This window comes from Acanthopagrus latus, chromosome 1 (assembly GCF_904848185.1).
Source record: "Acanthopagrus latus isolate v.2019 chromosome 1, fAcaLat1.1, whole genome shotgun sequence".
Classification (NCBI taxonomy): domain Eukaryota; kingdom Metazoa; phylum Chordata; class Actinopteri; order Spariformes; family Sparidae; genus Acanthopagrus; species Acanthopagrus latus.
This window is the reverse complement of record NC_051039.1, coordinates 10,833,913-10,858,470: the sequence shown is the minus strand read 5'-3', so window position 1 is coordinate 10,858,470 and position 24,558 is coordinate 10,833,913. Positions and strand designations below refer to the sequence as shown.

Below are 24,558 nucleotides of genomic sequence, written 5' to 3'. Positions count from 1 at the left end.
TCAGAAAATGTTTTAATAGCCTTTTTGATGTAACTTTTTGTTTGAAATGTGTTATGTTTAGAATTAAAAGTTACAAATTGTGTAGGTTTCTAAAGAAAAGGAGCAGTAATTGTTATAGGCTGTGTGGCAACTTTGGCAAAATGTTTGCAATGGATAAGCAGGTCAGTGGGTCAGAAATGGAGTCAGGCTGGTACAGACTAGTAGGCGAACCCCAAGACCAGGGGTGTCCAGACTTTTTTGCTTGGAGGGCCAAAACTGAAATGGTCATGGATCTCAAGTTCCCTTAACTTACTGACTAAGTGTCACCTGGCCAACAATGCTCTAATGATGAAATATGATTAATAATTAGGACTCCTGTATATTCAAAGAGCATTTTTATACATAAAAACCAACACAAACAGTGATTTATTATATTTCTTGTTACTTTTTATTTTATTTTTTATTAGAAACATCTGTTGGGCCAAATCGAACCCAATAGCAGGCAAAATTTGATCCACGGACAGCCTTGCTCCAGACAGTCACTTTTTGGCAGTTGTCCTGTTTATGAAAATGTTCAGCGCATCTTTATTATGCTAAATTTCTGACGCAAGGGGAAATTGAAGTGATGATTGGTTATGGTTGAGATAAGAACATCAGGGTAAGCCAATCAGAGGCAGAGTGGGGCGGGTCGTTTGTAAAGTCATTTCCTGGTCGGCGACCAATCGCGGCTTTCCTGTCCAAATGTTCAGTGACGTATCCAGCTTTGACACTTCCTAGTTTGTTTTCTGAGCTGAACCGAAACCAGACGCCCAATTAGAGAATGCATCTGTCCAGGTAAACAACCCGTTTATATTTTAAATGAACCAGACATACCGCAGCACCGTTTTACTTACAATTTAGACATCGGTTACCCAGCGTATTTCTGTGTTTTTTCAGCGATAAGGTGAGAGTCAGCGATGCTAGAGCTCGCTAAGGTTAATTAGCTAACTGTTACTACTGGCTTGTGTTGGTTACCAGTCGGGCTGTTTTGGTTCCGTTACTGAACTGTCTATCTAGCTAAAATTAGTGCAGACATAAAGAAACGCCTGCACACCGTGTTAATCATGCCTACACCACGTATACACAGACCACTCCCCTTTCACTTTCTCCACAGCAGGCAGCTAGCTAACGTAACCTTAAACACAAGCCCTGATTACAGGTGATGGGGCTCGTCCAGGTGCACACACAGACACAGCTAAGTAGCTACTAGCTCACTGGGTGTCATAGTAAGCTAATTTTCATTGCAGTATGTGCTAATTATAGTAACCCACAGTTAATAAGCATGGCATATTTCTGTTTCACAGGAACTCAGACCCAAGTGTGCGGTATATAATAAAGTTATTCATGTTTTATTCAGGGTTTACTGTGTGGTATCTGTGTGCTTACTGTGGTTTTACAGTTCATTTTCAATATTGTCTTTGGCTCTGTCTGTATACACCCACTTGTCAGTTTAGTAGATAAACCCACCTGAAAGAAGTGCAGTCATATCCAAGAACCCACCTTTTATCATGAAGTTCATAATGTTTAGTTATTGCTGAAATCGTAAGGGAACTCCAGAAAGGTGTTTAGCCAACTTCTTGGTCATTTTGAATGCTGTAGACTTCAGCTAGTAATAGTATTAAGATGGTTTTGTTGCACTTGTATATCAGGTAGTTCTTTACTGAAGTCAAACATAAAATCAAGTGAACATTGATCATTTTGATAAAATAGCAAGAACGATATGAAAAAAAAGGCAAATAAAAAAACAAACAATCTACCCTCATTGTTATGAAACAGATTTATCAAAAACTTAACATCATAACTCGGCCCACAGTTAACATTTAACATCTTCTTAATTTATTGTTATGTCTGTAAGATGGGAGATTATAGTGCAAAATGTCTAACACAATATTATAGGTCAGCTCGGGTTGACATCTTCAAATGAATTGTTTCCTCTCACGAACCGTCTAAAACAAAAACAATTCAATTTACTATTATTGATGACTATTCATATTTTAGAAGTTGAGAAGAACCACCGATTTAAGAAACAAAATCTAGAATGTATCTGGTCCAATTATAACATTCATAAAGGTTGGAGTTATTGCAGGGCTGTTCTATTTGGCTGGTTAAGTTTTAGCGAGGTGTACCTCCCAAATTTATATACAGGGAGTACATTCAAGAATGATATTTATGTTCAAAAATCAGTGACAGAGGCTGCAAACAACTTCTCAAACAAGAGTCAGATGGATATAAAAGTGATCTAATTAAAGTGAAGCCGCCCTCGTAATGAATTCTCCTGCTCTTCCTGTCTCCACATTTACATCATGCCGGTTTTTCCTTATCAGAATTGGCTTTATTGGCCAACTATTTGTACAAGGAATTTAATATAGTTTTTTGATTGCACTATATCTTAGAATATTCTGTACCCGTTTGCCTATTACCCATGGCTAACTCTGTCAGTAACATGCATGTATTGCATGTGGACTGGACTGCTTGGAGCTGTTTAAGCCGGGATTACACTGACAGGGTTTATTTAAACACACTGTCTGTTCCTCTGTCATACAGCTTACATCATTCTCACACACAGCCACGCCCACCTCTAAACCCATCTTTACTTTATTCTTAAAAACATCAGGGCTGCACACGTGGAGCACGGTGATCAGTGTGAGTTCCTCATGAAGAAAGAAGACATGATTCCTAATAGTTTTTGTGTTTCTTCCAGGGTTGGAAGTTACATGAAGAGGAGAAAACGGGGCTGCTCTCAGGCCTGATCACTTTTTGTCTTCCTCTGTCTGGCCATCACTCTCTGCCTCTTCGGATAGGTGCTCACCCCCACTCTCCCCTCGCCAACATGCTGTGTTGGGGGAATGCAAAAGACGGACAGTTGGGTATTGGTTTGGAGAGGAACCCCATGCCGGAGCCAAGGATCTGTCATGTGTTCAGTGGCAGGGGACTGAAGGACGTGGCCTGTGGAGGGCAACACACAATGTTCCTGCTGCAGGATGGTAGCGTCTACACATGTGGTTCTAACAGCTGTGGACAGCTGGGCCATGACAAACCAGGGACCTCCCCAGGTGAGATTTCAGTGCGAACAGCAGAGTTTAGGTTAAACTTGGAAGGTTGTTTCAGCAGATGATGTGTGGAGAGTTACCGGGGGTAGTTAACAGATGTGAGAATGTGGGTTCCAAATGATGTCTGTATTGAAAGAGCCACAATCCATGCCCTAGAATTTTTGACCATGCTTTTCGGCCGAATTCTACTGACTTTGTTTGTGCCATCATAAGGTTGGCATCTGTGGTTCAGAGTGATTTATCTTGGAATGATTACTCTAAAATTTGAGACAGATATTTGAGGCCCCAGAGGGACACATTCTATTCATTCTGTCGTGTTGAGCCTCCTGATGTTTCATCACCATAAGGTTGACGTGTTTGGTTCTAATGAAATCTGCTGCTGGATGGACTGATGTTGAAATTTGGCACAGACATTCATGGTTCTCAGAGGATTAATCGTGGAAACTTTTATCACCAAACCTTTTATCTAGAAGAGCCATCAGGATGACATTTAATTTTGTCCAATGCTGTGGTCAGTTACCTGCATAATGAGAATGTCTTTTCCCTCAGTCTCAGCTGTCCTTTGTGTTTAGGGCTAATAAGAAAATTTTAGCATACCAACATGACAAACTAGGATAGATAGATGTGATACCTGTCTAATATTAGGGCTGAACGATATTGCTGACCATTACTGCGATGCGATTTGATTTGCAAGTCAAGCTTCAGTTCAGTATTCAGAGTGTATCACTCATTTCAGCTGACTCTGGTGGTGCTGGCACATGTATTTCTTTTTTTGCTCTCTTTTCGAAGTCAAAACAAGTACATATCTTGGAAGTACCACCTTTCTTTGTTATTAAATCGTCCAAGGTTGCTGCTGGATTAGAGGACGTCATCCCTCCCTTAAACAAATTGAAGTTTTACTGGGGTTTCATGTGTTGTTGTTTGGTAGGCGTACATGCAGTTGCCTTGGGCCACATCTGATTGGTGAGCATGATTGACGGCCTGAATTTGTAAAACCATCAACGCACATGTTTAAATGTGGGTCTGAGGTGCATCCTGCAGCTTTATCAATCGCAGCCTCTGCAATTTGCTTATTGCGTCATTTCAAATCGTGATTTGGATTTTGTTGATTATTCAGACCTACCTTACGTCAATATTGATACATTGTCATTGCATAATGCCGAGAGCCTTAAGCTCAGTGCAACATTGTTTCTAACTTCAGTCCAATAAAGCCACATACGTAATCTTAGTCTCTTTTCTGTACAGTGAAAATTGGTGTTACAATCGACAGATATGGGGAAATTTGAATTTTTGATTCCAATATCAAACTTCCCAAGTGATGAAAATACAGTGTAACAAACATTCAGACTAAAAGAAATATGACATTGCAGTTGCAGCTGGATTTGATGTGGGGTAGTTGTACCTTCATCAGAGAATATTTCACGATGCCATCTTAAAGCTGAATATGCAATAAAATGTCTTTTGCAAGTCTTAGCAAGCTCATCTGCTCCACTTTTACCATTGCTATATCACACCTGGATTAGTGGATGATTACTTAGTATAAATGGGTTTACATCTTAAGCCTCACTAATAATGGATTTTATGTTCTCTACAAACAATTTGTTAAATGTAAATGCACATCATTCTTTTGTTAAAGTGTCAATTCTGACATCTATTTTCAACATCAGACTGCACCGCATAGCCATTTTGGGGAGATTTGAAACACTCATACCTTGTGAAGTGGTTGCAGACAGTGGTGGGTCCATGTTGGTGTCATGTGGGTGGAAGTTTGTGTTATGTGCTACTTTGTATAGGCATGTGGGTGAAGCTGTAACAACAATGAATAAATGCAAGAATCTCTGAACCCTGAGCAAATAAATACACCTATTGGAATGAAGCTGTAAAAAAAAAATTTTGGTGACAAATGTGTAGGATGGTAACCTGCTAGATGATATTCAACATATTGCATAAGCACTCACTTTATTGCATACATATTCTCAATGTTTTGAGTAGTAATCGTTCATCAGGTTTGTTTAGACGCTTGAATATATCTTTTTAATTATCCTACAGAATGTAGATTGCTGATTAAAAGATTTTGAAACCATGAGCTCAGTTGAAACCACCGCATCAGTTTGATAGCAGGAAACCAGCTCACCAACCACACAGTGTCCGATTATTCGCGCCACATGGCCTCCCCACGAGTGCCACTTGCTGCATTTCCATGCTGTGAAGTAGCGCATTACATGGAGACAAGCACACTTTTTACAGCACAGTTGACAGAATAGATGACGCAGATTTTTATTCTGACTATATATAGCGTGATATGTTCATAGCTTTTGTTTCTCAGGTTTTTTTTAATGTTATTTCACATTCCTTGTTCTGACTAGGTAATAAAAACATAAACTCTTTTAATTTAAGCAGTCAAATGCCTGAGCTAAATGCCTTCCATGGGTTGGGTCCATGAGAGCTGAGCAGTACTCAAGAGTCAAGCTGTTTGTTTTCACACTGTACAAGTTCACTTGTGGAATGTTTTGTCTGGGAGGATAGGGCCTACCAAAATATGATGGTACCAGTAAAGAAAATTGACCATGTTCAATGTCATTTTTTTGTCATGAAACTGTCGATGCCAAGCTCTTCCTCCTCTCCGCAGAGCTGGTCGTAGCTCTAGACACGCAGAAGATAATGATGGTGTCGTGTGGGTGGGCCCATTCTATGGCGGTGAACGAGCAGGGACAAGTGTTTGCCTGGGGAGCTGGTGAAGGGGGCCAGCTCGGCCTGGGGACAGCAGAGGCGGCAGTTCGAATCCCAAGGTGACCGAGTAACACACCATAGACACATCCAAGCTTTCAGCCTGATCCGAGAAAAAACACTACAAGAAAATTAAACAAATGTTCATGTTTTTTCTTTATTTCCTAGATTGGTCAAAAGGCTGTGTGACCATCGGATCTCTCAAGTAATGTGTGGGAACCAGCACTGCATTGCACTTTCTAGAGGTGTGACGGACACAGTCTCTTCATAGCACACAAGCACTGTTAAGATTTAGAGACTCTGCATTTTATATTTTGTATTGTATATTGTATGTTGTATTTGTATTTGCCCGTGCTAGTGGTAATCAATGTCGATGTGCCTCTCTGTCCTTTCCCTGTCAGATGGCCAGCTGTTCACGTGGGGCCAGAACACCAGCGGTCAGCTCGGTCTGGGGAAAGGAGAGCCCAGCAAGCTGTCCCCCCATCCCCTCAAGTCTCTGGCGGGAATTCCTTTGGCTAAGATAACTGCTGGGGGAGACCACAGCTTTGCTCTCTCCTTGTCCGGAGCTGTATTCGGTTGGGGCAAGAACAAAGCTGGACAGCTGGGTCTCAATGATAAACAAGGTAATAATCAGCGGGATGGAAAGCAGCCACGTTGCTGTTGAATAGAGATAAAGGATTTATTATAGTTTATTATTTATTATAACAATGTTGTACAATGTTTGTTGCAAATTATAGCACTTACAGTATTGTTTGGACATGCCTCTGTGGAAATAGTGATACCATACTATAAATCCGATGTTTAACCTGCTTTAACATTGTGCAGGAAGGATTTGGTTTTTGTTTAGAAAAGTGTGTTATAGGTTATTATAGGTGGCCATTATTGGGGACTGCTGTAGAAACATTTAATGCAAAACCATAATCTTTTTGACAGGATAGAACAGTCACTGATTCATTGCCACTTAAGTGCTAGATTCAAATGCCATAGTTGACTTTACCACCATTTGTATTTGGTTGTTTGCATTCCCCTCCTCAGACCGTGCTGTCCCATGCCACATCAAATTTTTGAGGTCTCAAAAAGTTGTTCACATCAGCTGTGGAGACGAACACACAGCGGCCCTCACGAAGGTATGAATATGGATAAACCCAAACGTGTGCTTTTTAGTTTAAACACTCAAACTAAGCACATCCTGCCGCCAGCATGTGTTGAATATTCCTCTCTGCCTATCTGTGCAAAACAGCCTGGATAAAACAGCAGGATATCTGATAGACCAATTAGTTTTGCTGTATAGTGACTCGCTACTTGTTGCATGTGAAGATATCAGCCGAGATGATCTTTATTGCACAGATCAAACGATCTAGACTTGCCCAACCCTTATTTATCTTAAACCACCACCTGACACCTGGGCTTATTTACTTTGACCAACTGTATTACTGAGTGAAGAATCTCACCTGTAGTGTCTCTCCGGCAGGATGGTGGCTTGTTTACATTTGGTGATGGCTCGTGGGGTCAGCTGGGTCACGGCTCTACCAATAATGAACTTCTCCCAAGGCGAGTGCTGGAGCTCATGGGCACTGAAGTGTCCCAGATCACCTGCGGAAGGTACTGTTTTTTTCTAGACTGTTTAATCTGGTGCACTTGTTCAGTCTGATGCAACTCCCTAAGCTTCTGTCTTTATGACGCTTGAATTTTGTTGAGATTCAGTCAGAAAGTTGTTGGTAATTTTTGTTGCTGCAGTCACTGGTGTTGCGCAGTGTGTGTTTGTGCGTCCCATTCACTGAAGATTCAAAGATAACAGATGAATTGTTTGGTCCTTAAAGTCAACTGTACAGCTCTGACTAATAGAATGGTGTATAAAGGCTGGTTTAATGGGTTTAAATTTTTCCATTCGTTAGGCACCACACGTTGGCGTTTGTTCCCTCCTCTGGTGTGGTGTATGCGTTTGGTTGTAACAGCCACGGTCAGCTTGGCACGGGAATGCTGGGGGACGCTAGAAGCCCATTTCCTGTCAAGACCAGTTTCCTGACTGGAAATTTCCAAAGAACAGGTAAGCAGAAGACTCGGGGCTGTTTCATAGAGATTGAAGCTTAAATTGATTTATTTCTTAAAAATGCTATTAATATTTTCTTTGATTAGTACTTGTCTAGTCGGTATGTAGATGTTATTTTTCTATTCTGTAGGATGGATAAGTAATAGGATCCTCGATAAAAGCTTTTTAATGACCAACCACAGTCACATGCAGAGAGCCCAAAACTGAAACAGGCACTGACCTCTAGTTTGGATGCATAAATTAGTGTAATCAGCTAATAACCACCCTTTCGCTCAGATGGTTGGGAAATGTCCCGTTAGTGCCGGATGAGCTCCCACGTGCTTATCTGTCACGTTGTACGTGGCTGTGCTGATGTACTGGGGCATGACTGAGGATGAAAGACTAGAATTTGCCAAAACAAAATAGAAACAAAGCCATGATGGGAAGAGCTGTTTCGAGAAGAAAAAAAAAACCCACTGTGGTTGTGGTATCGGCTCAAAATTCAGCTTGTGATGCGAAAGTGTTTGTTGATAATTTGATCTAGTGCATCACAGAGGAGCCTTCTTTTAAACTGGACGACGACTATGACAACACTTTGATCATGTGAATCATTTGAATGGTTTGATAATTCCTTGATGCATCCACGATATATTATCTGTCTGTCCGTCATGAGGTGTCAGCATTATTTTCAAGGTCATGTTTATTTGTAAAGCATTTGATCTCAACTCAACATGTGCTGTTTTCTGCCTGCTTTCTATCAAATGACATACAGTGACCAAAATCATCTGTGGAGGAGACCACAGCTTCTTATTGTACTCTAATGAACAGGTATGTGATTAAGTCTTTAGTAAACCTCCCTCTACAGCTTGTTCCCTCAGTAATAACATTTCACCTTCTTCTTCCTCTTCTTCTTTCTTCTCCTTTCTTCTTCTGCCTCTGTTTCGTTTACTGCTTCTTCTTCTTCTTCGTCTTCTTCATCTTCTTCTTTCTCTTCTTCTTCGTCTTCTTCAACTTCTGCTTCTTCTTCAGCCTCTGTTTCGTTTTCTTCTTCTTCTTCTTACATTCATTTGCATCAGATGACTACAAATCTGTCAATAACCAATTCTTTAATCACATAATTCAAAGCATGATTATCAACATACAAAGGGGAACTGTAAAAATAAAGAGTTGAGAAGAAACCTCCAGTCCTTTTAATACAAGAATTCCCTATCCTCACAGTCAGCGCTAAATCCTCAGCACAAACCTTAACGTAATCATAATGAAAAACTAAAATACTGATTCAGACTACTTCAAAATATGTCGCTAAATGAAAAGAAATGGACTCTGACTGTGCATCTTTTGTTGATGCCTTCAATTAATCAGTTCAGTTTATCACCACAGGAGGGCAGTAATGTTTAAGCTTTCACCATTTCTTACAGCATATTGGAGCTATACTGAGTACGGAGCTTTTGTCTGCTGCAAATCTGCTGCAAATTGTCAGGAATGTGCACTGAGAAGGACAAAACACATTCAGCCTCTACGGAGAAAATATTTAGACCTCAGGCGTGGCCCATTTACTTTATCTTCATGGAGAAAAGAGACACAACTCAGACGGAAGCCCAGATGTCTCCGTGCTGAACTGCGACACACACATACACACACACAATGCACACACACACACACCGCACACACACCGCACACACACACATGCACGCACAGTGGAAGTAGCAGTGCAAACAATCTCCTTGCGACACTACTGTTATCTTATTTCTGTTTATCTTCCTCTCTGCAGAGTTCTGTCCCTCCAGAAGACTTCAGAGTGATTAATATCAGTAAATCAATCTCCCCGATCAATTATGAGAGATTAAATTCATGGAGGTTAAAGCTGATGTACACCTCAGATTCTAGTGTCACAAAGTAAGTGAAGTAAAAAAGTTATTATTGAAAGTGTGGTTGATATTTAGTATAAATGGTTGTTAAATCAGTAATATTCTTTAATTATCTCTGTTCTTGTTTGTCTGTTTTTATGTTTTTGTTGCACAGTGACATCATTATTCAGCTCTCTTCCACGGCATGTTGGAACGCCAGCTTCTTGGACCAAAGGTAGGTAAACACTGGAACAGTTTGCCCAAATATGAAAATTCATTCATCATCAACTCCCACCCTTGTGCATGGAAAGTCAGTCCACAAAACATTTCCCGAGCCTCACAGCAAAACCACGTTGCAGCATTCTCCTAAACAGCTGAAGTAGATTGGGATTGGGACCCCATTCAACCCCTGTTCACACTTTGGCACCCTACAGTATCAAATTGGTCTGGAATAATCTCAATTTTCTCAAAGAAACACATTTTATGCAACTAGAAGACATGTTGCTGAATGCTCAGACTCACATGTATGTTCGCGTCCTGGGAACTGATTTAGCAGGGACCTCACATGGTTCATCCACTTATTATCCTGGTATGTCCTCTTATCCAGCAAAACATGCTGACCGTCAGGCCTGGGAAAGATGCAATCTGTCCGGTCACTGACTTCAGATTTGTCTGACTGTCAGTCTGTGTGGAAGTGTGATGACTTTTTTGTACAGACTCATCAGCAGATACTTATCGTGTCCGGGGAATGAACTGTGGAGGTGTTCAGGGTGGAAACACACCTCTGAAGAAAACATGAAGTACTATTAGGACACATCCTAAACTGTAAAACATGCAGCAAAACATCTTCAGCATTTTTATGAGTATAGTCAAAACCAGACTGCAGTTTGGACCTGAGACTTGTTATCATTTTCATTGTGTTACATTTTGGGCCCAGAAGTGCTCATCTGTTTCTTTCAGCTCACAGAATCTCAGAATTGAGCGGTTCAGTGCTCGTATGCACGCTGTACTATCTGCATCAGTGTGTTTTGTTTGGCAAACAGTCTCCACACGATCAAATCTGATGTATTTTGTGTTATGACTAAATAACAGCCGTGGAATATGAATGTGGTGGCTTAAACTGTAAATAGTAGTCCTGTCCTTCATGCTGAAAGGTTTAGTCTTCAATGTGGAGGCATGTTTATCAGTTTGTACTTGCTCAGACTGAAGAGGAGGATCTTCTCAAGGATTGACTTAAACACCTTTTAGGCTGTGCGTTCTGTGTGTGCTCTCGCCGCCGTGTAATAAGAATTAGTGCAAACTGCCATTCAGTGAACTTGTCTCACAGCTGACCTTTACATGACAGATCGCTGTTTAATCCAAAGTAACGTGTGGATTTTTAATTGGAGGATTTACCGCAAAGTCCCTGAACCTGAGCTGTGACATATTTTTATCCTGTTAGTGATCAATGAGACATCATAGAATGGCCTACACATAATTATGTGTTTGTTTGCATTCTCAGTGATGATACCCACTTCAAAACCAACCCAAAGATCCCAGGCATTGATCTGAACTCTGTCAGAATGCTGTTTGCGACGCTCAGCAAACCTGCTTTCTCTGGACTTCTGGAGCAGGTATTGACAAAATACAGTGTTTGATAATTGTATTGGTCAAGGTAAAACCAATTTACTATATAAACACTAGTTAAAATAGAGAAGGACATAGGCTGTGAATCTTCATATTGCTTTAATGTCCACTACATGTTCTCTCATTCCCACAATAACTCAGGAGTCATGTCACCTAATGATTATGCCCTTAAAGCAGCACTTATCATGTGTCAAATAGGCAGTTGGTCATAATGTGAAAGTTATGTCATTTCAGGCCCTCAGCGCTATAGAGCATATTAGCATCTTGCAGCTCGTTGTTTTGCTTTTACAGCCTGCTACTTTGACTGATTCAGTCCACTCTTACCGCCCATCATCAACCTCTTGTCTTGCATCTGGCAGCTATTTTCAGGGAAACAAGCCCTGCACACGACCTGCTCAGCACCACACAGCAGGGAGAGACAGTTAGTGACTAGCCAGTGAACACAGTGGCACATTTAGGAGTTAAAGTGTCAGATGCAGATGGGTATTTGAACACGTTTACCACACTGCTGCCAGATGGTGTGTTTACTTCCCCCCCCACCCCCCCCCCCCAAAAAATCAATGAATGTAGATTTAAAGCAGCAGAATTAAAATGAGCTCAGAAAATGCAGGAGAATTCAAAAACCTGCCAGTTCTTACCTGTTGCAACTTTGAAGCCTGTAAGTTTTCATCATAAACATTCTAACCTAAAACAATTCTTCAAAATAAATGAGTTTTTCTCAGAGACATTTGTGTCCATAAGTAAAAGAAAAAAAAAAACAACAACAAAAAATGACATAACTTAGATTTGATACTGAGCAAAGTCACAAATAAGCTTCCTGTTCCTGCCATCGTAAAGAAGCAGTTAAAGGAGGAACATTGGGGTTGTTACACAACAGTGGATGTGTAACCAGTGGTTATACCAAACATCCATGTCATATGTAAATATTGGTCATGTTTTGAAAGTACATCAAGTCCTGCCGCAGATCCTAGATGGAAAACTGCAACACTGAGTCACAGCCTCTAACATTAGCTCGATAATGGTAGGTTTTGGGTTCACGTACCTCAAAGCAACATGAATTATAATCTGTGTATACACTGAGGCCTCATTCCAAACCACTAAAAGCCTCTCCCAAAATGTAGCGACTGATATATTTTTTTCTTCTGCTGACAAGTTGATCCAAGCGGAATTTAAAAAATATACCACAAATTTGTCTGGTTTGTTTGTTGGTACTTGCAGCTTTCAAACACATCATATTACACTACATTTCAATTCCTTTTTTTCTGTATAACAGTAAATATTATTTCTTTGATCAGTGTAATTATATACACAATAAGTCTTCTCTCTGTTTCCTCCTTAGGCCACCAAGAGCTTTGAGAGTCTGTTGATCCCTCAGCTGCCGCGCTCCCCTCCAGACGTGGAGGCCATGAGGATCTACCTCATACTGTCCGAGTACCCGGCCCTGCAGGACTCCAAGAACTACATCCGCCTCACCATCCCCCTGGCGATGGCCATCCTCCGGCTAGACGCCAACCCCAGCAAAGTATTGGGTATCATACTTGCATGCACACACTACAAGTTTTATTTTTCGTATCGATCGAGTCATTTGACACGCAACATCCTACCATATCAAACCTCGTGGCTCCATGTGACATCACACAACATGACTCCTAACTTGTCATCTGAAAGTATGTTAGCGTCCTCCATATCCACCTTAGTATAAGATATTTAAGATATGCCACCAAACGAGAAAATGGTTCCAGAATTGCAAGAATGTCACCACCTGACTGACTGATGATGGATGTTTGGGGCTGCTGTTATGTTGGTATTGGGAACATCAGAAATTCTCTTCTGTAGATCAGGTTAATTGCTCTGTGAACGTTGGATTGTCAGTTTTTGAAACATTGTCAGACGTAGTAACCCTGTTTCAGGCGCTGAAGGTGTGGCAGAAAGAAGGTCAAACATTCAACAAAAACTTTGCCCTTTGCCCTTATATACCTACAGTGGAATACAGTTTAAACCAAATTAATTTATTTCACATTCATTACCCATCTACAGAAGACACATACTTCAAACTGTTTTTTTAATCCAAGAACAGAAACACAGTTACACCTATAAACAGATTTATTTACACTGAGCATTCAAAAATATACTGACAGAGCAATGACAAAGTCAGTCAGTCTTACATTTAGCGTTTGCATTAAAATCTAATTTTAACTACTTAATATACTGCTGGGTAGCTCAGTATATGATAGTACATCATAATGTGTTAGTTGTTTTGTCGAATTTTGTATTACAGACAAGAAGTATAATAAAAAGTATAATATTTGCCTTCAAAATGTAGTGCCATAGAAGGAGAAAGTGGCATTTTTTACATTCCACCACTGGCCACCGTAAGCGATTGCCATGTTTTTATTATCTGCACTGTAAATTAATTAGACCTGTTTCTCTCTCCTTTCAGATAACTGGTGGTGTTTTGTGGACGGCAGTGTTTTCACCAGAATGGTCGACATGTACAAGAGCATCGTTGTGTTTATGCTGACGGGAGGCAAGACGCTGCTGGTGCCGGTCTTCTATGAGAATTATTTTGTTGCCACACTAAGACTGCTGGAGAAACTCCACAAGGTACCCACAGACGTCACCTTACAAGTTCATTCTGCATCGTCCCTCAGTTCAGTTTTGAGTTGGAAATATGTGTTTCCTGGTACTAATCTGTAGAGCGCCCTGTACCTGTGACATTTCCTGGAGTTGTGGCATGTGTTTGTTCTTTCACCAGGTAAACTTAAAGGCCCAGCACGTGGAGTACAACCAGTTTTATATCCCTGACATCACCAGCCTGGTGGACATCCAGGAAGACTACCTCAAATGGTTTCTGAGTAAAGCTGAGATTGTGAGTACCAACTTTGTCTGACAAAGTTTCACTTCCCTGTTACTTTACATCTGCACACATACACACACGCTCTTAAATCATGTTGTTGCAGTGTCTACAGAGAGCGACATTTTATCCATAACTGTTGGTGGCTGTGATGCCACTTTTCAGTTCTTGCTATTCAACAAGTGTTTGATTTCACAGAAAAGCCCCCGGGACTCCTTTGACAGTGGAGGGATTTTTGAAATTCTTTCTACAGTTTCATTTCAAGTCAGGATTAGTGACTTTGTTTTCTGTTTTGTTTTCTAGAAAGGATCTTCCTCCCCGTCACAGGTACCTTATTTAAAGATCCAACTCACACATCTTAAATTACACATCAGATTTATTTGACCCATTTAAAAAAAAAAATAGATTATTGTAGTAAGATTATTACTTAACTTTCTTTGCAGAGTGACTTCCCCTCAGTGAACCTATGTGCCTACCCGTTCATTCTGAACGCTCAAGCCAAGACAACCATGCTGCAAACAGATGCTGAACTGCAAATGCAGGTATCTCCTGTTGATCCATAAACAGTTTTCCCGTGGTTTCATACAGGTCGAGCACTGATTTGAGTGTAAAGATGAAGATTTTTATTAACTTTATAGTAAAATATATGTCTCTCTCTTTTCTTGCTTTTTCCAAGATGGCAGTAAGCGGTGCAAACCTTCACAATGTGTTCATGCTGCTCACGCTGGAACCCCACCTTGCCAGGAACCCTTACTTGGTGCTCCATGTGCGCAGGAACCATTTAGTGAGTGATACGCTGCGTGAGCTCACCATGTACTCTGATGTGGACCTCAAGAAGCCGCTCAAGGTGAGAGCTACGCCTAAAAGCTTCTGAAGGTCTCTGTAGTTCTGTGATTGTTTTCCCACAAGCTGTCTGTCCTTCTTGTGATCGCCTCGTTTTCCTCCCGCAGGTGATCTTTGATGGAGAGGAAGCTGTAGACGCAGGCGGAGTTACTAAAGAGTTCTTCCTGCTGCTGTTGAAGGAGCTGATGGATCCTGTGTACGGGATGTTCACACATTACAAAGAGTCCAACCTGCTGTGGTTCTCAGACAAAGTAAGTCACTATGCAGAACATGCAATTTAATAAAAACTAATAACTGGCCACACGTTAGCTTTGTGACGGCTTTCATAACAAGAAGTACAATCTATGATTGTATCCAGCCGGATATTGCTCTGTACCTCCTCGATCTTGCCTTCATATTCAGGGGCTGACAGAAGTTTGACAAATAAGTGTCAAGGGCCTCTGGAACTCAATCTTACGTTCTCAAAGTTTGTGCACTTGTTACGGAAATAGCTGTGTTGTAACCATTCGACCCGCATATGGATCATCACTTCTTTTGTTGATGAAACAAATGTATTAAAAAAAGATAATAGAAATAATAACAGTAAATGTTAAACTGCAAGATATAGTAGAACAGGTTCACATACAGCCACTTTATTAACATATGTAGGTGATATGTGATTTGTGCGCATGGAGGGAATGTAAACATAATAGCTAAGCAGGAGGGCACATCTCCGCTGAGTCATGGTGGATGTTTGGCGTCTTAATGTGTGGATGAAGGTCGCGTACTGCTCGGATCCATGAGTTGAGTATTATATTGTGGGAGGGTCTGTTTTCAGCACCATTACTTTGTCTTAAAGTTCTGTTCTTATTTGTGCACTAATATTTTGATAAAGAATGACAATGCTGTCCACAGCAAAGACGTTACCGCTGTTACGTTTAAATATTGAATACAAATTGACTTTGGGATTCAGTCTTTTTACTGTTATTATAATGAAACTACAGTACACTTGAAAGATAATGTGGAGCTAGACAAACACTTGCATGCTGACAACAGAGGTGGTTGTTTTTGTCAGCTCTCTGCGAATGACAGTTTGTCAGTGTAGACTTTGAGATAATGCATCTGGAACATTGTTCAACAGCTTGAAATAAATTGACCACCTGTTACTGACAAGGCAGTTCAGAGTTCTGAGACAGTATTGCAGTAACTCAAATGAAGGTGGATTCTAGTCGTGCTTTTGTTTTGTTTGTTCTTGTAATACATGACCGTGCTGAGCCTGTAATGGATCTGCTGAATGTGTGTTATTTGACCTGTGTGTTATTTCCTGGAAGAGCTGCTGCTTCTGACATGACACAGTGATGCCAGTGGCAACACTCAAGTTTACAAAACACTCATCTCCATGAGGGAACATTTCCCCGGACTCTAGGAATCACTAGTTACATCACCAGCAAGTCCTTTGATAGACATACACATTTAAAACACTGATTTACTGTATTTATACTAATTAAACATGTCAAATAATCTCCTTATATCCCTTTTTTAGACACTTGCTCACCACATGTAGGTGAAACATAATTACATGTTTCATTCCAGTAATTCACAGCTCAAAAGTAATATCCTAATAATTATTTTGCTCTTCCCAGGCCAGAATTCATTTTTTTAATGCCATTTATTTAATGATACATTTGGGGAATTTAGCTTGTGAGGTGTAAAGTTCATGTTTATGTGCATAATACAGATTTTGTCAGATGTTAGAAACTAGTACAAAAAGGCAACCAATAATAGAATATTATTTTCTTGTGTGTTGCCAGTGTTTTGTTGAGCAGAACTGGTTTCACCTGATCGGGATCATCTGCGGTCTCGCCATCTACAACTCCACGGTGGTGGACCTCCACTTCCCTCTGGTTCTCTACAAGAAGCTGCTGGAGGTGGCGCCCACGCTGGAGGACTTCAAGGAGCTCTCGCCCACCGAGGCCAGGTAACATCCTCCAAGCTTTAAAGCAGCGTGAGACAGGACATGCTTTTTTTTCTCCACTCAGATGGTAGCTTTGTTTTTGTCTTGGAGATTGCTTCCTCTTGCAAACTGTTTATCTTGTTTGTTTGGTCTAAAATTGGGAACTTGTTCCGGATTGCTTTTTGTTTAAAGAGAAATTCTTTTCAATCCCGCTGGACTCGGAACACACGCAAAAAAGGCTCCTTCGGTTTGTCAGGGCGTAACAGTGTGTTACCAGCTTACATAACCGGTGTGTTTTTTTAAAAAAGTATCAGTGAAACTGACTGCCGCAGGGAAATGCCTCTTCATTGAATTCAGAGCAGGAAGGGTCAGCATTTCCTCAGTGCCTGATTGTGTTCAGGGTATTGATTTTGAGATTAGTCCTCTGAAAGCTACAAGTGGGTCTGCACAGCCTGTAGTGTTGCTATTAGAGACAAGGCAACCTTAAACGACACGATCTGGAAAAATATTTAATATGGTGCATTTTTATGTGGACTGTCAGTCTAAAATTAAAATTAAAATCAGTCTTAATTATTTGAGGATTAACTACTTCTATTGTATTTTCAGTATCTTAAGTATTTGGATTCAAATCATCAGACGACGTTATTCTCTTTCTTTAATTAGCATTTTCTTTGCCATCCAGCTTGTCCTCTCTCCACATACCCAGAGTTTCGTGGTAAAATATTTTGTTGCGTGTTCTTCTAACGCGACAGCTGTAGGACGGCACAGCTGATCCCTGGTTTTCATTTTATAAGTCAAACTAGGACAGATTTAAACCTGTGACAGCAGGTGGATTTAATAAACTCTGATAAGGTCGAAAAAACTGATTTACAATCCCACAGAGTTGCTGATATTTCTAGAAATAGAGAAGGTTTCATTACATCCATCAACAAACACATGAAGATATACATAAAGGTTTCTTTTCATGGCATCTTATGAATAATTTTTTATGAATTATACCAACACGAAGAGTAATAGCTTGTGTTTTTTTGCCATTGTGATGATCATGTTAATAGTGTTCTTTCTGTTTATTCTTTAGGAGTCTACAACAACTTCTGGACTATGACGGAGCCGATGTGGAGGAGACGTTTCTTCTCAACTTTGCTGTAAGTCAAACTTTTTACCCTTCAATGTCTACGCTTAATTACTGAAATGTAAAAGAAAAAAACATTCTGACCTGATACTTGTTGTGTTCACATCTCAGATCACCAGGGAGAACTATGGGATGACAGAAGTCAAGGAGCTCATCCCTGGAGGAGAGAGCGTCAGCGTAGACAAAAACAACAGGTGAGACAGCTCGACAGCTGCCCAGCGTTCACGGTTGATGTGTTTAAGAATAAATTCGTCAGCTCGTCCTTCGCTTGATGTCCCATTTGAAATGACCTTGTTTCATGAATATTTTAATGCTCGACACTCTGTTCCTTCTGCAACATAAACAGATGAGTTTTTTTAAATATACCGTTTCCAGCACTGAGATTATCGTGTGCTCACACAGCTGGCAGCTCGTGGCCCATTGTCCTCACCGAAGGTCGCGTTCTGTGTTGGAAACATAGAGAACAAAGATTAATTTTGGTATTTTAAGCATCATTCAGTGTGTTTTTTCTCCACCGTCGACGCCCTGTTTCTTCAGCTCGTCCTGGTGCCGCTGGCATTGATTCCAGTGTTCTGTGGATGAGTCCACAGGGAGGTGCGGGGCGGGCGGTGTCAACATGTCTGGCTGCTGTCGCTTAGCAGATGGCGAGAGCAGCAGTGACCCAAGTTGCTCCTGCAAAATCCCCTCAACACCCAGATATTAAACTGTAATAACAGGGATAACAGAGAAAAGAGTTGTTTCTGTGGTGTAAAACATCCACAAACACACACTGAAGGAGAGATTGCGACTGAAGGCTTGTTGTCAGACGGGTTGTTTCCTGTCTTTGTGTTTCTTTGTGTCAGATTTAGTGTTTGTTAATGGCGGTGATCTATTTTATCAGACAGCATTGCCTCACAAAGGGGTGATATGTATCTGTGTGCTCTACTTGTGAGTTTGGTGAGGCAGTGCTTGTAAGTGTGCTGGTTTGTTATATGAATCTCCTGCAGTCAAGTTTACATATTTAAACTCAGTGAAAGTATACTCTGACACATCTGTCTTCCTTATTCTCAAGATTTTTCCTGTTTTAACAGGATATTGTGACAGAGTGAAAAACAGCAAGTCATCAGTTTTTTGTGTTCGAGCGGTGAAAGTGGAACTGTTCCGTAATCTGTGATTATTATTGAATTTTTATAGAAAATAAATCAGACAGTGATGATTATTTCTACAGAATTAAATTCAAATGAATAAAAGATAGATGGTAAAAAAAGTAGGTGTAATACTGTCAGCAGAATTACTGTATCAGGCACTCAAAACTAATCGACGGCTGCAACATCACACTAATTGAAGTGTTTCAGCTGTTTTATTCATCATTTTCTGCACACTTTTCTGTAGTTCAGCATCTCTCAGATTTGAAATGAACCTCAGTGGGCTTCACGAATGTTTAGTTGCCTGACATTTCATATCATTTGTAATGATGATGACTGAAGAGATTATCAGTTTAATCTACCTGCAGTTTGACCTCACTGAGATGTAAACAGGCTCAGATCAGCCTGGCGACACACAAACACACTCACGTTCACACACACACGCACTGATACAATGGAGGGGGAGGAAGTGAGTGTTTACAGTTACGCCTTGAAGTTTGAATGAATTCTTTCCCTATAAACCGATTAGTGAGGATGCAGCTGCTGTGCAGAGCAAATTAATGTTCTGAATGTTTACTCAACCTTTGTGGTGTGTGTGTGTGTGTGTGTGTGTGTGTGTGTGTGTGTGTGTGTGTGTGTGTGTGCTTGTGCGTGTGTGTTTCAGGAAGGAGTTTGTGGAGGCCTACCTGCGCTACGTGTTTTCAGACTCGGTGAGCGAGCAGTACTCGGCCTTCTCCTCCGGCTTCCTGAAGGTGTGCGGGGGGGAGATCCTGTCGCTGTTCCAGCCCTCTGAGCTGATGGCCATGGTGGTCGGCAACAACAATTACAACTGGGAGGAGATGGAGAAGGTCAGAGTGAATCTGTGGGACAAATTTTTAGCTTTCGACACATTTACTGTCCTACAAATCTGCGGTCAGATCTGTTTCTGTTAGTACACATAGTTCGATTGGAATGACTGTAAGTGGAAATCCTCAGTGACGAAAGTGTTTTCAAATTTATAGTTGTGGACGTGCTGATGATCAGGTTTCACTGGACAGAGCTGGAACTTTGACTTTTACGTAATAAACATCTGTTAGTTATAGTTTTACCGACAAAAAACACACTAAAACAGTACCACATGACTCGTGACATCATGCTAACTCGGGAAGATTTATTGAGCAGCTGCAGGGTTGGTTCCTTTCTGTTCACACACTAAAGGAGTTTATGGTTTTTAGTTTGAATGACTTTATTTTTAACCATGAGAGCTCTGTGAAGCTGTAATATGGCACAGCAGTGATTTAAGCTAAATGCTAATTAGGGATCAACTGATATGTTTCTTTCAGGGCCGATACTGATACCAAGAAAATTGCATCAATTTACATGCCTTACCAAGGAAATATAGAAAATATTGACTTGGTTTAAAATGTTTTACAATATACTTTTACTTTCAAATGAATGTATAAAACCCCTCAAATTGATATCTCTGATGACAATATCTACTTTTAAAACATTTTTTTATCAGCCAAGGAAGAGAAAAATCATGTCAAAAATCACACATCTCTATGGATAATATTGACAGTCGTCTTGTTTTATAACTTGTGGTTGTGTGTGTCTCTGCGCTCGGTTTCACATATTTGACTTGTGATATCAGCCCTGGTGCACAGAGGTCCCTGTTGTGCAGTTCGATCGTTGCGTAAGATATCATAAAAAAACGAAGCTGAAATGAGAAATGTACTGAAACTGTGTACATTTTGTGGAGAAAATACCGAAAAGCTTGCACGTCTCTGAGGAATCTGTTTCACTGATTAATGTGTAAATGTCACTGCCAGGGAGGAAATGGTTGAATAATGATACAACAGAGAAAAGCTTCTCATCACAGCATCTTTTCTCTCTGCAGAATGCCATTTACAAAGGGGAATACTCTGCCACTCATCCAACAGTCAGACTGTTCTGGGAGGTTTTCCACGAGTTCCCTCTGGAGAAGAAGAAACAGTTCTTATGTAAGCTTTTAATTGCCTCGTTGCTCAATCTGCATGACAGTTAAATGCTCACACTCTCAAATATGTTACAAATACTGTAATAATGTGCAGATTGTTTCTGTGGGGAAATAGGGAAGCCTGAATTATCTCAAAAGCTTTGTTAAAAATGCATCGTGCATTATACATGAGCATATAAAAGCATAATTACAACATGCAGTAAAAAAAACGTCGGCCTGAGATCCAGGTACAGTTGTTACTTCAGGGCTTAACTAGTTTAATGTAAGTACAGCCAGTTAACATGTATGCAGCTGTATGTGGATCAACATTCTCTCCTCTGGTCTTACTCCTCTGTCCCCTGCACCTCCAGTGTTCCTGACCGGCAGCGACCGGATCCCCATCCACGGCATGGAGAGCCTGCGCATCGTCATCCAGTCCACCACGGCGGAGGAGCACTACCTGCCGGTGGCCCACACCTGCTACAACCTGCTCGACATGCCCCGCTACCAGACCAAAGAGATCCTGCGCTGCCGCCTCACTCGGGCTGTGGAGCAGTACGAGGGTTTCAGCCTGGTCTGAGGACGGGAGGTCTTAATGCACTTTAACAGCAATAAACCACCGTGTTAGTGTCAAAACAGTGTAACGGGGGGCGGGACTGCGGCACACAGGAAAGTCACTCTCTTTATATGCTTTTACAAGATTGTTAAGCATCTTGAATCTGAAAGGTCTATGTATGTATATGCAGAGTATTATTGTTTCGATTGCTTTGGGCAAAGTTTCTCAACCTTCATGGATCAATGGGAGGATATCATGTGATGATGTGTGATATTTATTTGACTACAGAAAAAAAATGACAAGCTGGGATCAAAAAAATGTTGGGACCTAAAAATCAAAGACCGGAGAAGGTTGAGAAACTGACTTTGGGTGTTTGCGTAGTTTCATTAGTTTGTCTTATTTTGCACAGCTGTGTATTTTATATTCAACTCCTTAAATTCTATTTTTCACCTGTAAATAATTCTGTTATTACCTTGAGACAATATATCTGCGTTTTGTTACATTTAATTTATTAAATAGAGTGGTTATTTTTTTGACAAAATGAAAATGTGTATATATGTATGTAAATAGCACTTTGAATATAATCTTTACCCTCGACATTGGGAGCAATGTTCGTCCAGCTGATCCTTTATAATCTGGACACCAGCATGTCCTCGCTGCCTGAAAGTAAAGGACAATTGAGGAGGAGTATCTGGCAGGAGGGAGGGTGCAGGATGAGACATGGTGAATATTATTTGCAATCTTTTCCTTTCGAGCTGTGGATCACAGAGCAGCTGACTTTGTCTTGAACCTGCATTCAACAGTGTTGCCTTCTACAGCAAAACCTACACAGAAAGCTGACTTTTAAAGGATTTGTAGTGGTTGTTGTCTGTGTGCATGTTCATGAGTGAAAGCAAAAAAAAACAAAACTGTAATTGTAATTTAAAAACTTTGACATGTTGTGATGATATGCTTGTTATCTTTATGGCAGAGAGCTGGATGAGCAGATTGACTGATACAATTTTCACGACTGTTCTTTAAATTCAAAACGGCAAGCAGCAGCGGGTTAGTTTAGCATGAACTCTGGAAAGGTTGTGAAACAGCCAGCCGAGCTCCGTTGGTTCTTGATTGAGCTTTAGATATATAAACATATGACCAAACGCAATAATTGTATTAAGTATCTGTCCAAAATCCTCATTTCAGTATTGAGCAATGAGAAATTAAATGCTGAGCTCGAGATGTTTTTTAAGTTGTCCTGAAAAATTGTTCCCAAGGTAATAGTAAATTCATCTTTCGCCAAAGAAATGGACTGTGAGAGGATGTTTTGTTTTTTTTATTCCTCATAAATACAGTTGATCCACAGGGGATGGACTGTTTGTTGGCTGGTGCTGCACCATATTCTGTGAACTTTGATTAGATAAGGAACTTGGCCTAAATTGCCACCATAAACATTTATTATTGATTTATTTCTATTAATTTCTTACCATACTTTGATAGCCGTTATCCAACATGGCACGACCACATTATTTAGATGGGGGGTCACAAATTTTGCTATCTAGCTTCTTGGATAACAGAATATGACGTAACACCTAGAACTTTCCGGTGTCTGGTTGCCTGGCAACTGCTCGGGGCCTAGAGAGAGTCTGGCACACAAGTGTGTGTGAAACGCTTATTTGTTTTTACACTTGTTTGTTGTACATATTAAACGAATGAGACATAACACATTAATTAGAGAACATTAGAGATGCGACTTGGCAGATTCTTTTAGCTGTTTGTTTGTTTTTTTTTTTTTTTACTAGGCTAAGCTAACCTGCTGCTAGCTTCATATTAGCTGGCTAACTCTCTGGCAGAAGGAGTATGCACACATGTCCCAAAATGTCTTTTAAAACTTCCTATATAATCATTAAAATTAGCAATTGTAATTAGTTGATGTCCGAGTTGCAGATAATTAAAGAAAATGTGAAATTTGTGGCACCAACAAGTGCATATTTACCAGATGACCCGTAAAGTACTCTAAATATAAAGTCAGTTGATAAACTGTGTATGACTTGTTCCAGAACTTGCCCTGATGCTGTATTTATTCCCGCAGTCAAACCTCTTAATCCAAAATGTTTAATTAGGTCGTGCACTGATGTGAAGTGTGTGAAATGGTCTTGCATATATATATCTATATTTTTTATATATTTCATACCTGACAGTGGTGTTAAAGTGAGTTGAGACGGTAAATGACTTGATGTGTCCTGGCGAACGGGTCACACTGACACATCCATTTAGCAATAACAACCTGAAACAGCCCAGTAATGTAGTGATGACTGGGTTCTTCTTCGAAAGGTCTTAAACACTGGACTCTTCTGAGACAGTTGGTCCTCTTGCTTAGCTCTATACTGCATGTACACACATGAGCTACATGTCCAGTCAGTATTTGTCTGATTAAAGCTGATTTCTCCTGCAGAGTTTAGTCCTATGCAAAAGGTTTGTGCAGCCCTCGACTTTTTTGCACCTTTTAATGTGCTACTGAAAAAAATGTGATTTTTGCATCTGAAGTCCACACAATGCTCTCTGTTCCAGCCAACTTTTTAAATAAAACAAGACGGTGTAAAAGCATATTTCCCTGCATGTGTCATGATTGCATTGTTGGACTAGAGTTATCGCTTTGAATCTAGTTTCTGGCTCAGGACGAAGAAAGTGAGGACGTGATCGAGACAAGTATGCTAGGTCTTTTGTCAGCGATTTGTAAACGGTTATGCAAAAATTTAACATTTTTTTCCCATAGCTTATTTCTTTACCCCTTTTTTCCTGATGATTTGTAGTATTTTTGATTATCTACTCATTCATTCATAAGGTCAGAAAGTCCTTTCAGATATTAATGTTCCCCATCATAAATGA

At 40.4% G+C, this 24,558-nt stretch overlaps 1 protein-coding gene across 1 annotated transcript; it reads left to right on the top strand.

The window, feature by feature from the left end:
- Positions 1-716: 716 nt before the first annotated feature.
- Positions 717-24,278, top strand: herc3 (HECT and RLD domain containing E3 ubiquitin protein ligase 3). Its single transcript, XM_037107787.1, has 25 exons — positions 717-813; positions 2,720-3,071; positions 5,698-5,857; positions 5,964-6,040; positions 6,197-6,418; positions 6,831-6,922; positions 7,267-7,397; positions 7,691-7,842; positions 8,597-8,652; positions 9,596-9,720; positions 9,847-9,906; positions 11,173-11,284; positions 12,637-12,826; positions 13,738-13,901; positions 14,053-14,166; positions 14,455-14,478; positions 14,595-14,693; positions 14,828-14,998; positions 15,102-15,245; positions 16,785-16,951; positions 18,006-18,072; positions 18,171-18,253; positions 19,848-20,031; positions 21,060-21,162; positions 21,509-24,278. Exons 2-25 carry the CDS (start codon positions 2,849-2,851, stop codon positions 21,715-21,717), a joined length of 3,129 nt encoding a protein of 1,042 aa, XP_036963682.1. The 5' UTR covers positions 717-813; positions 2,720-2,848; the 3' UTR covers positions 21,718-24,278.
- The last annotated feature ends 280 nt before the right edge of the window (positions 24,279-24,558 follow it).

Coding starts and splice junctions, on each gene's coding strand:
- herc3 (XM_037107787.1), top strand. CDS start 2,849: ATGCTGTGTTGGGGGAATGCAAAAGACGGACAGTTGGGTATTGGTTTG. Junction 14,479..14,594: donor GATCTTCCTCCCCGTCACAG/GTACCTTATTTA, acceptor CTTTCTTTGCAG/AGTGACTTCCCCTCAGTGAA. Junction 18,073..18,170: donor CGTTTCTTCTCAACTTTGCT/GTAAGTCAAACT, acceptor TTCACATCTCAG/ATCACCAGGGAGAACTATGG.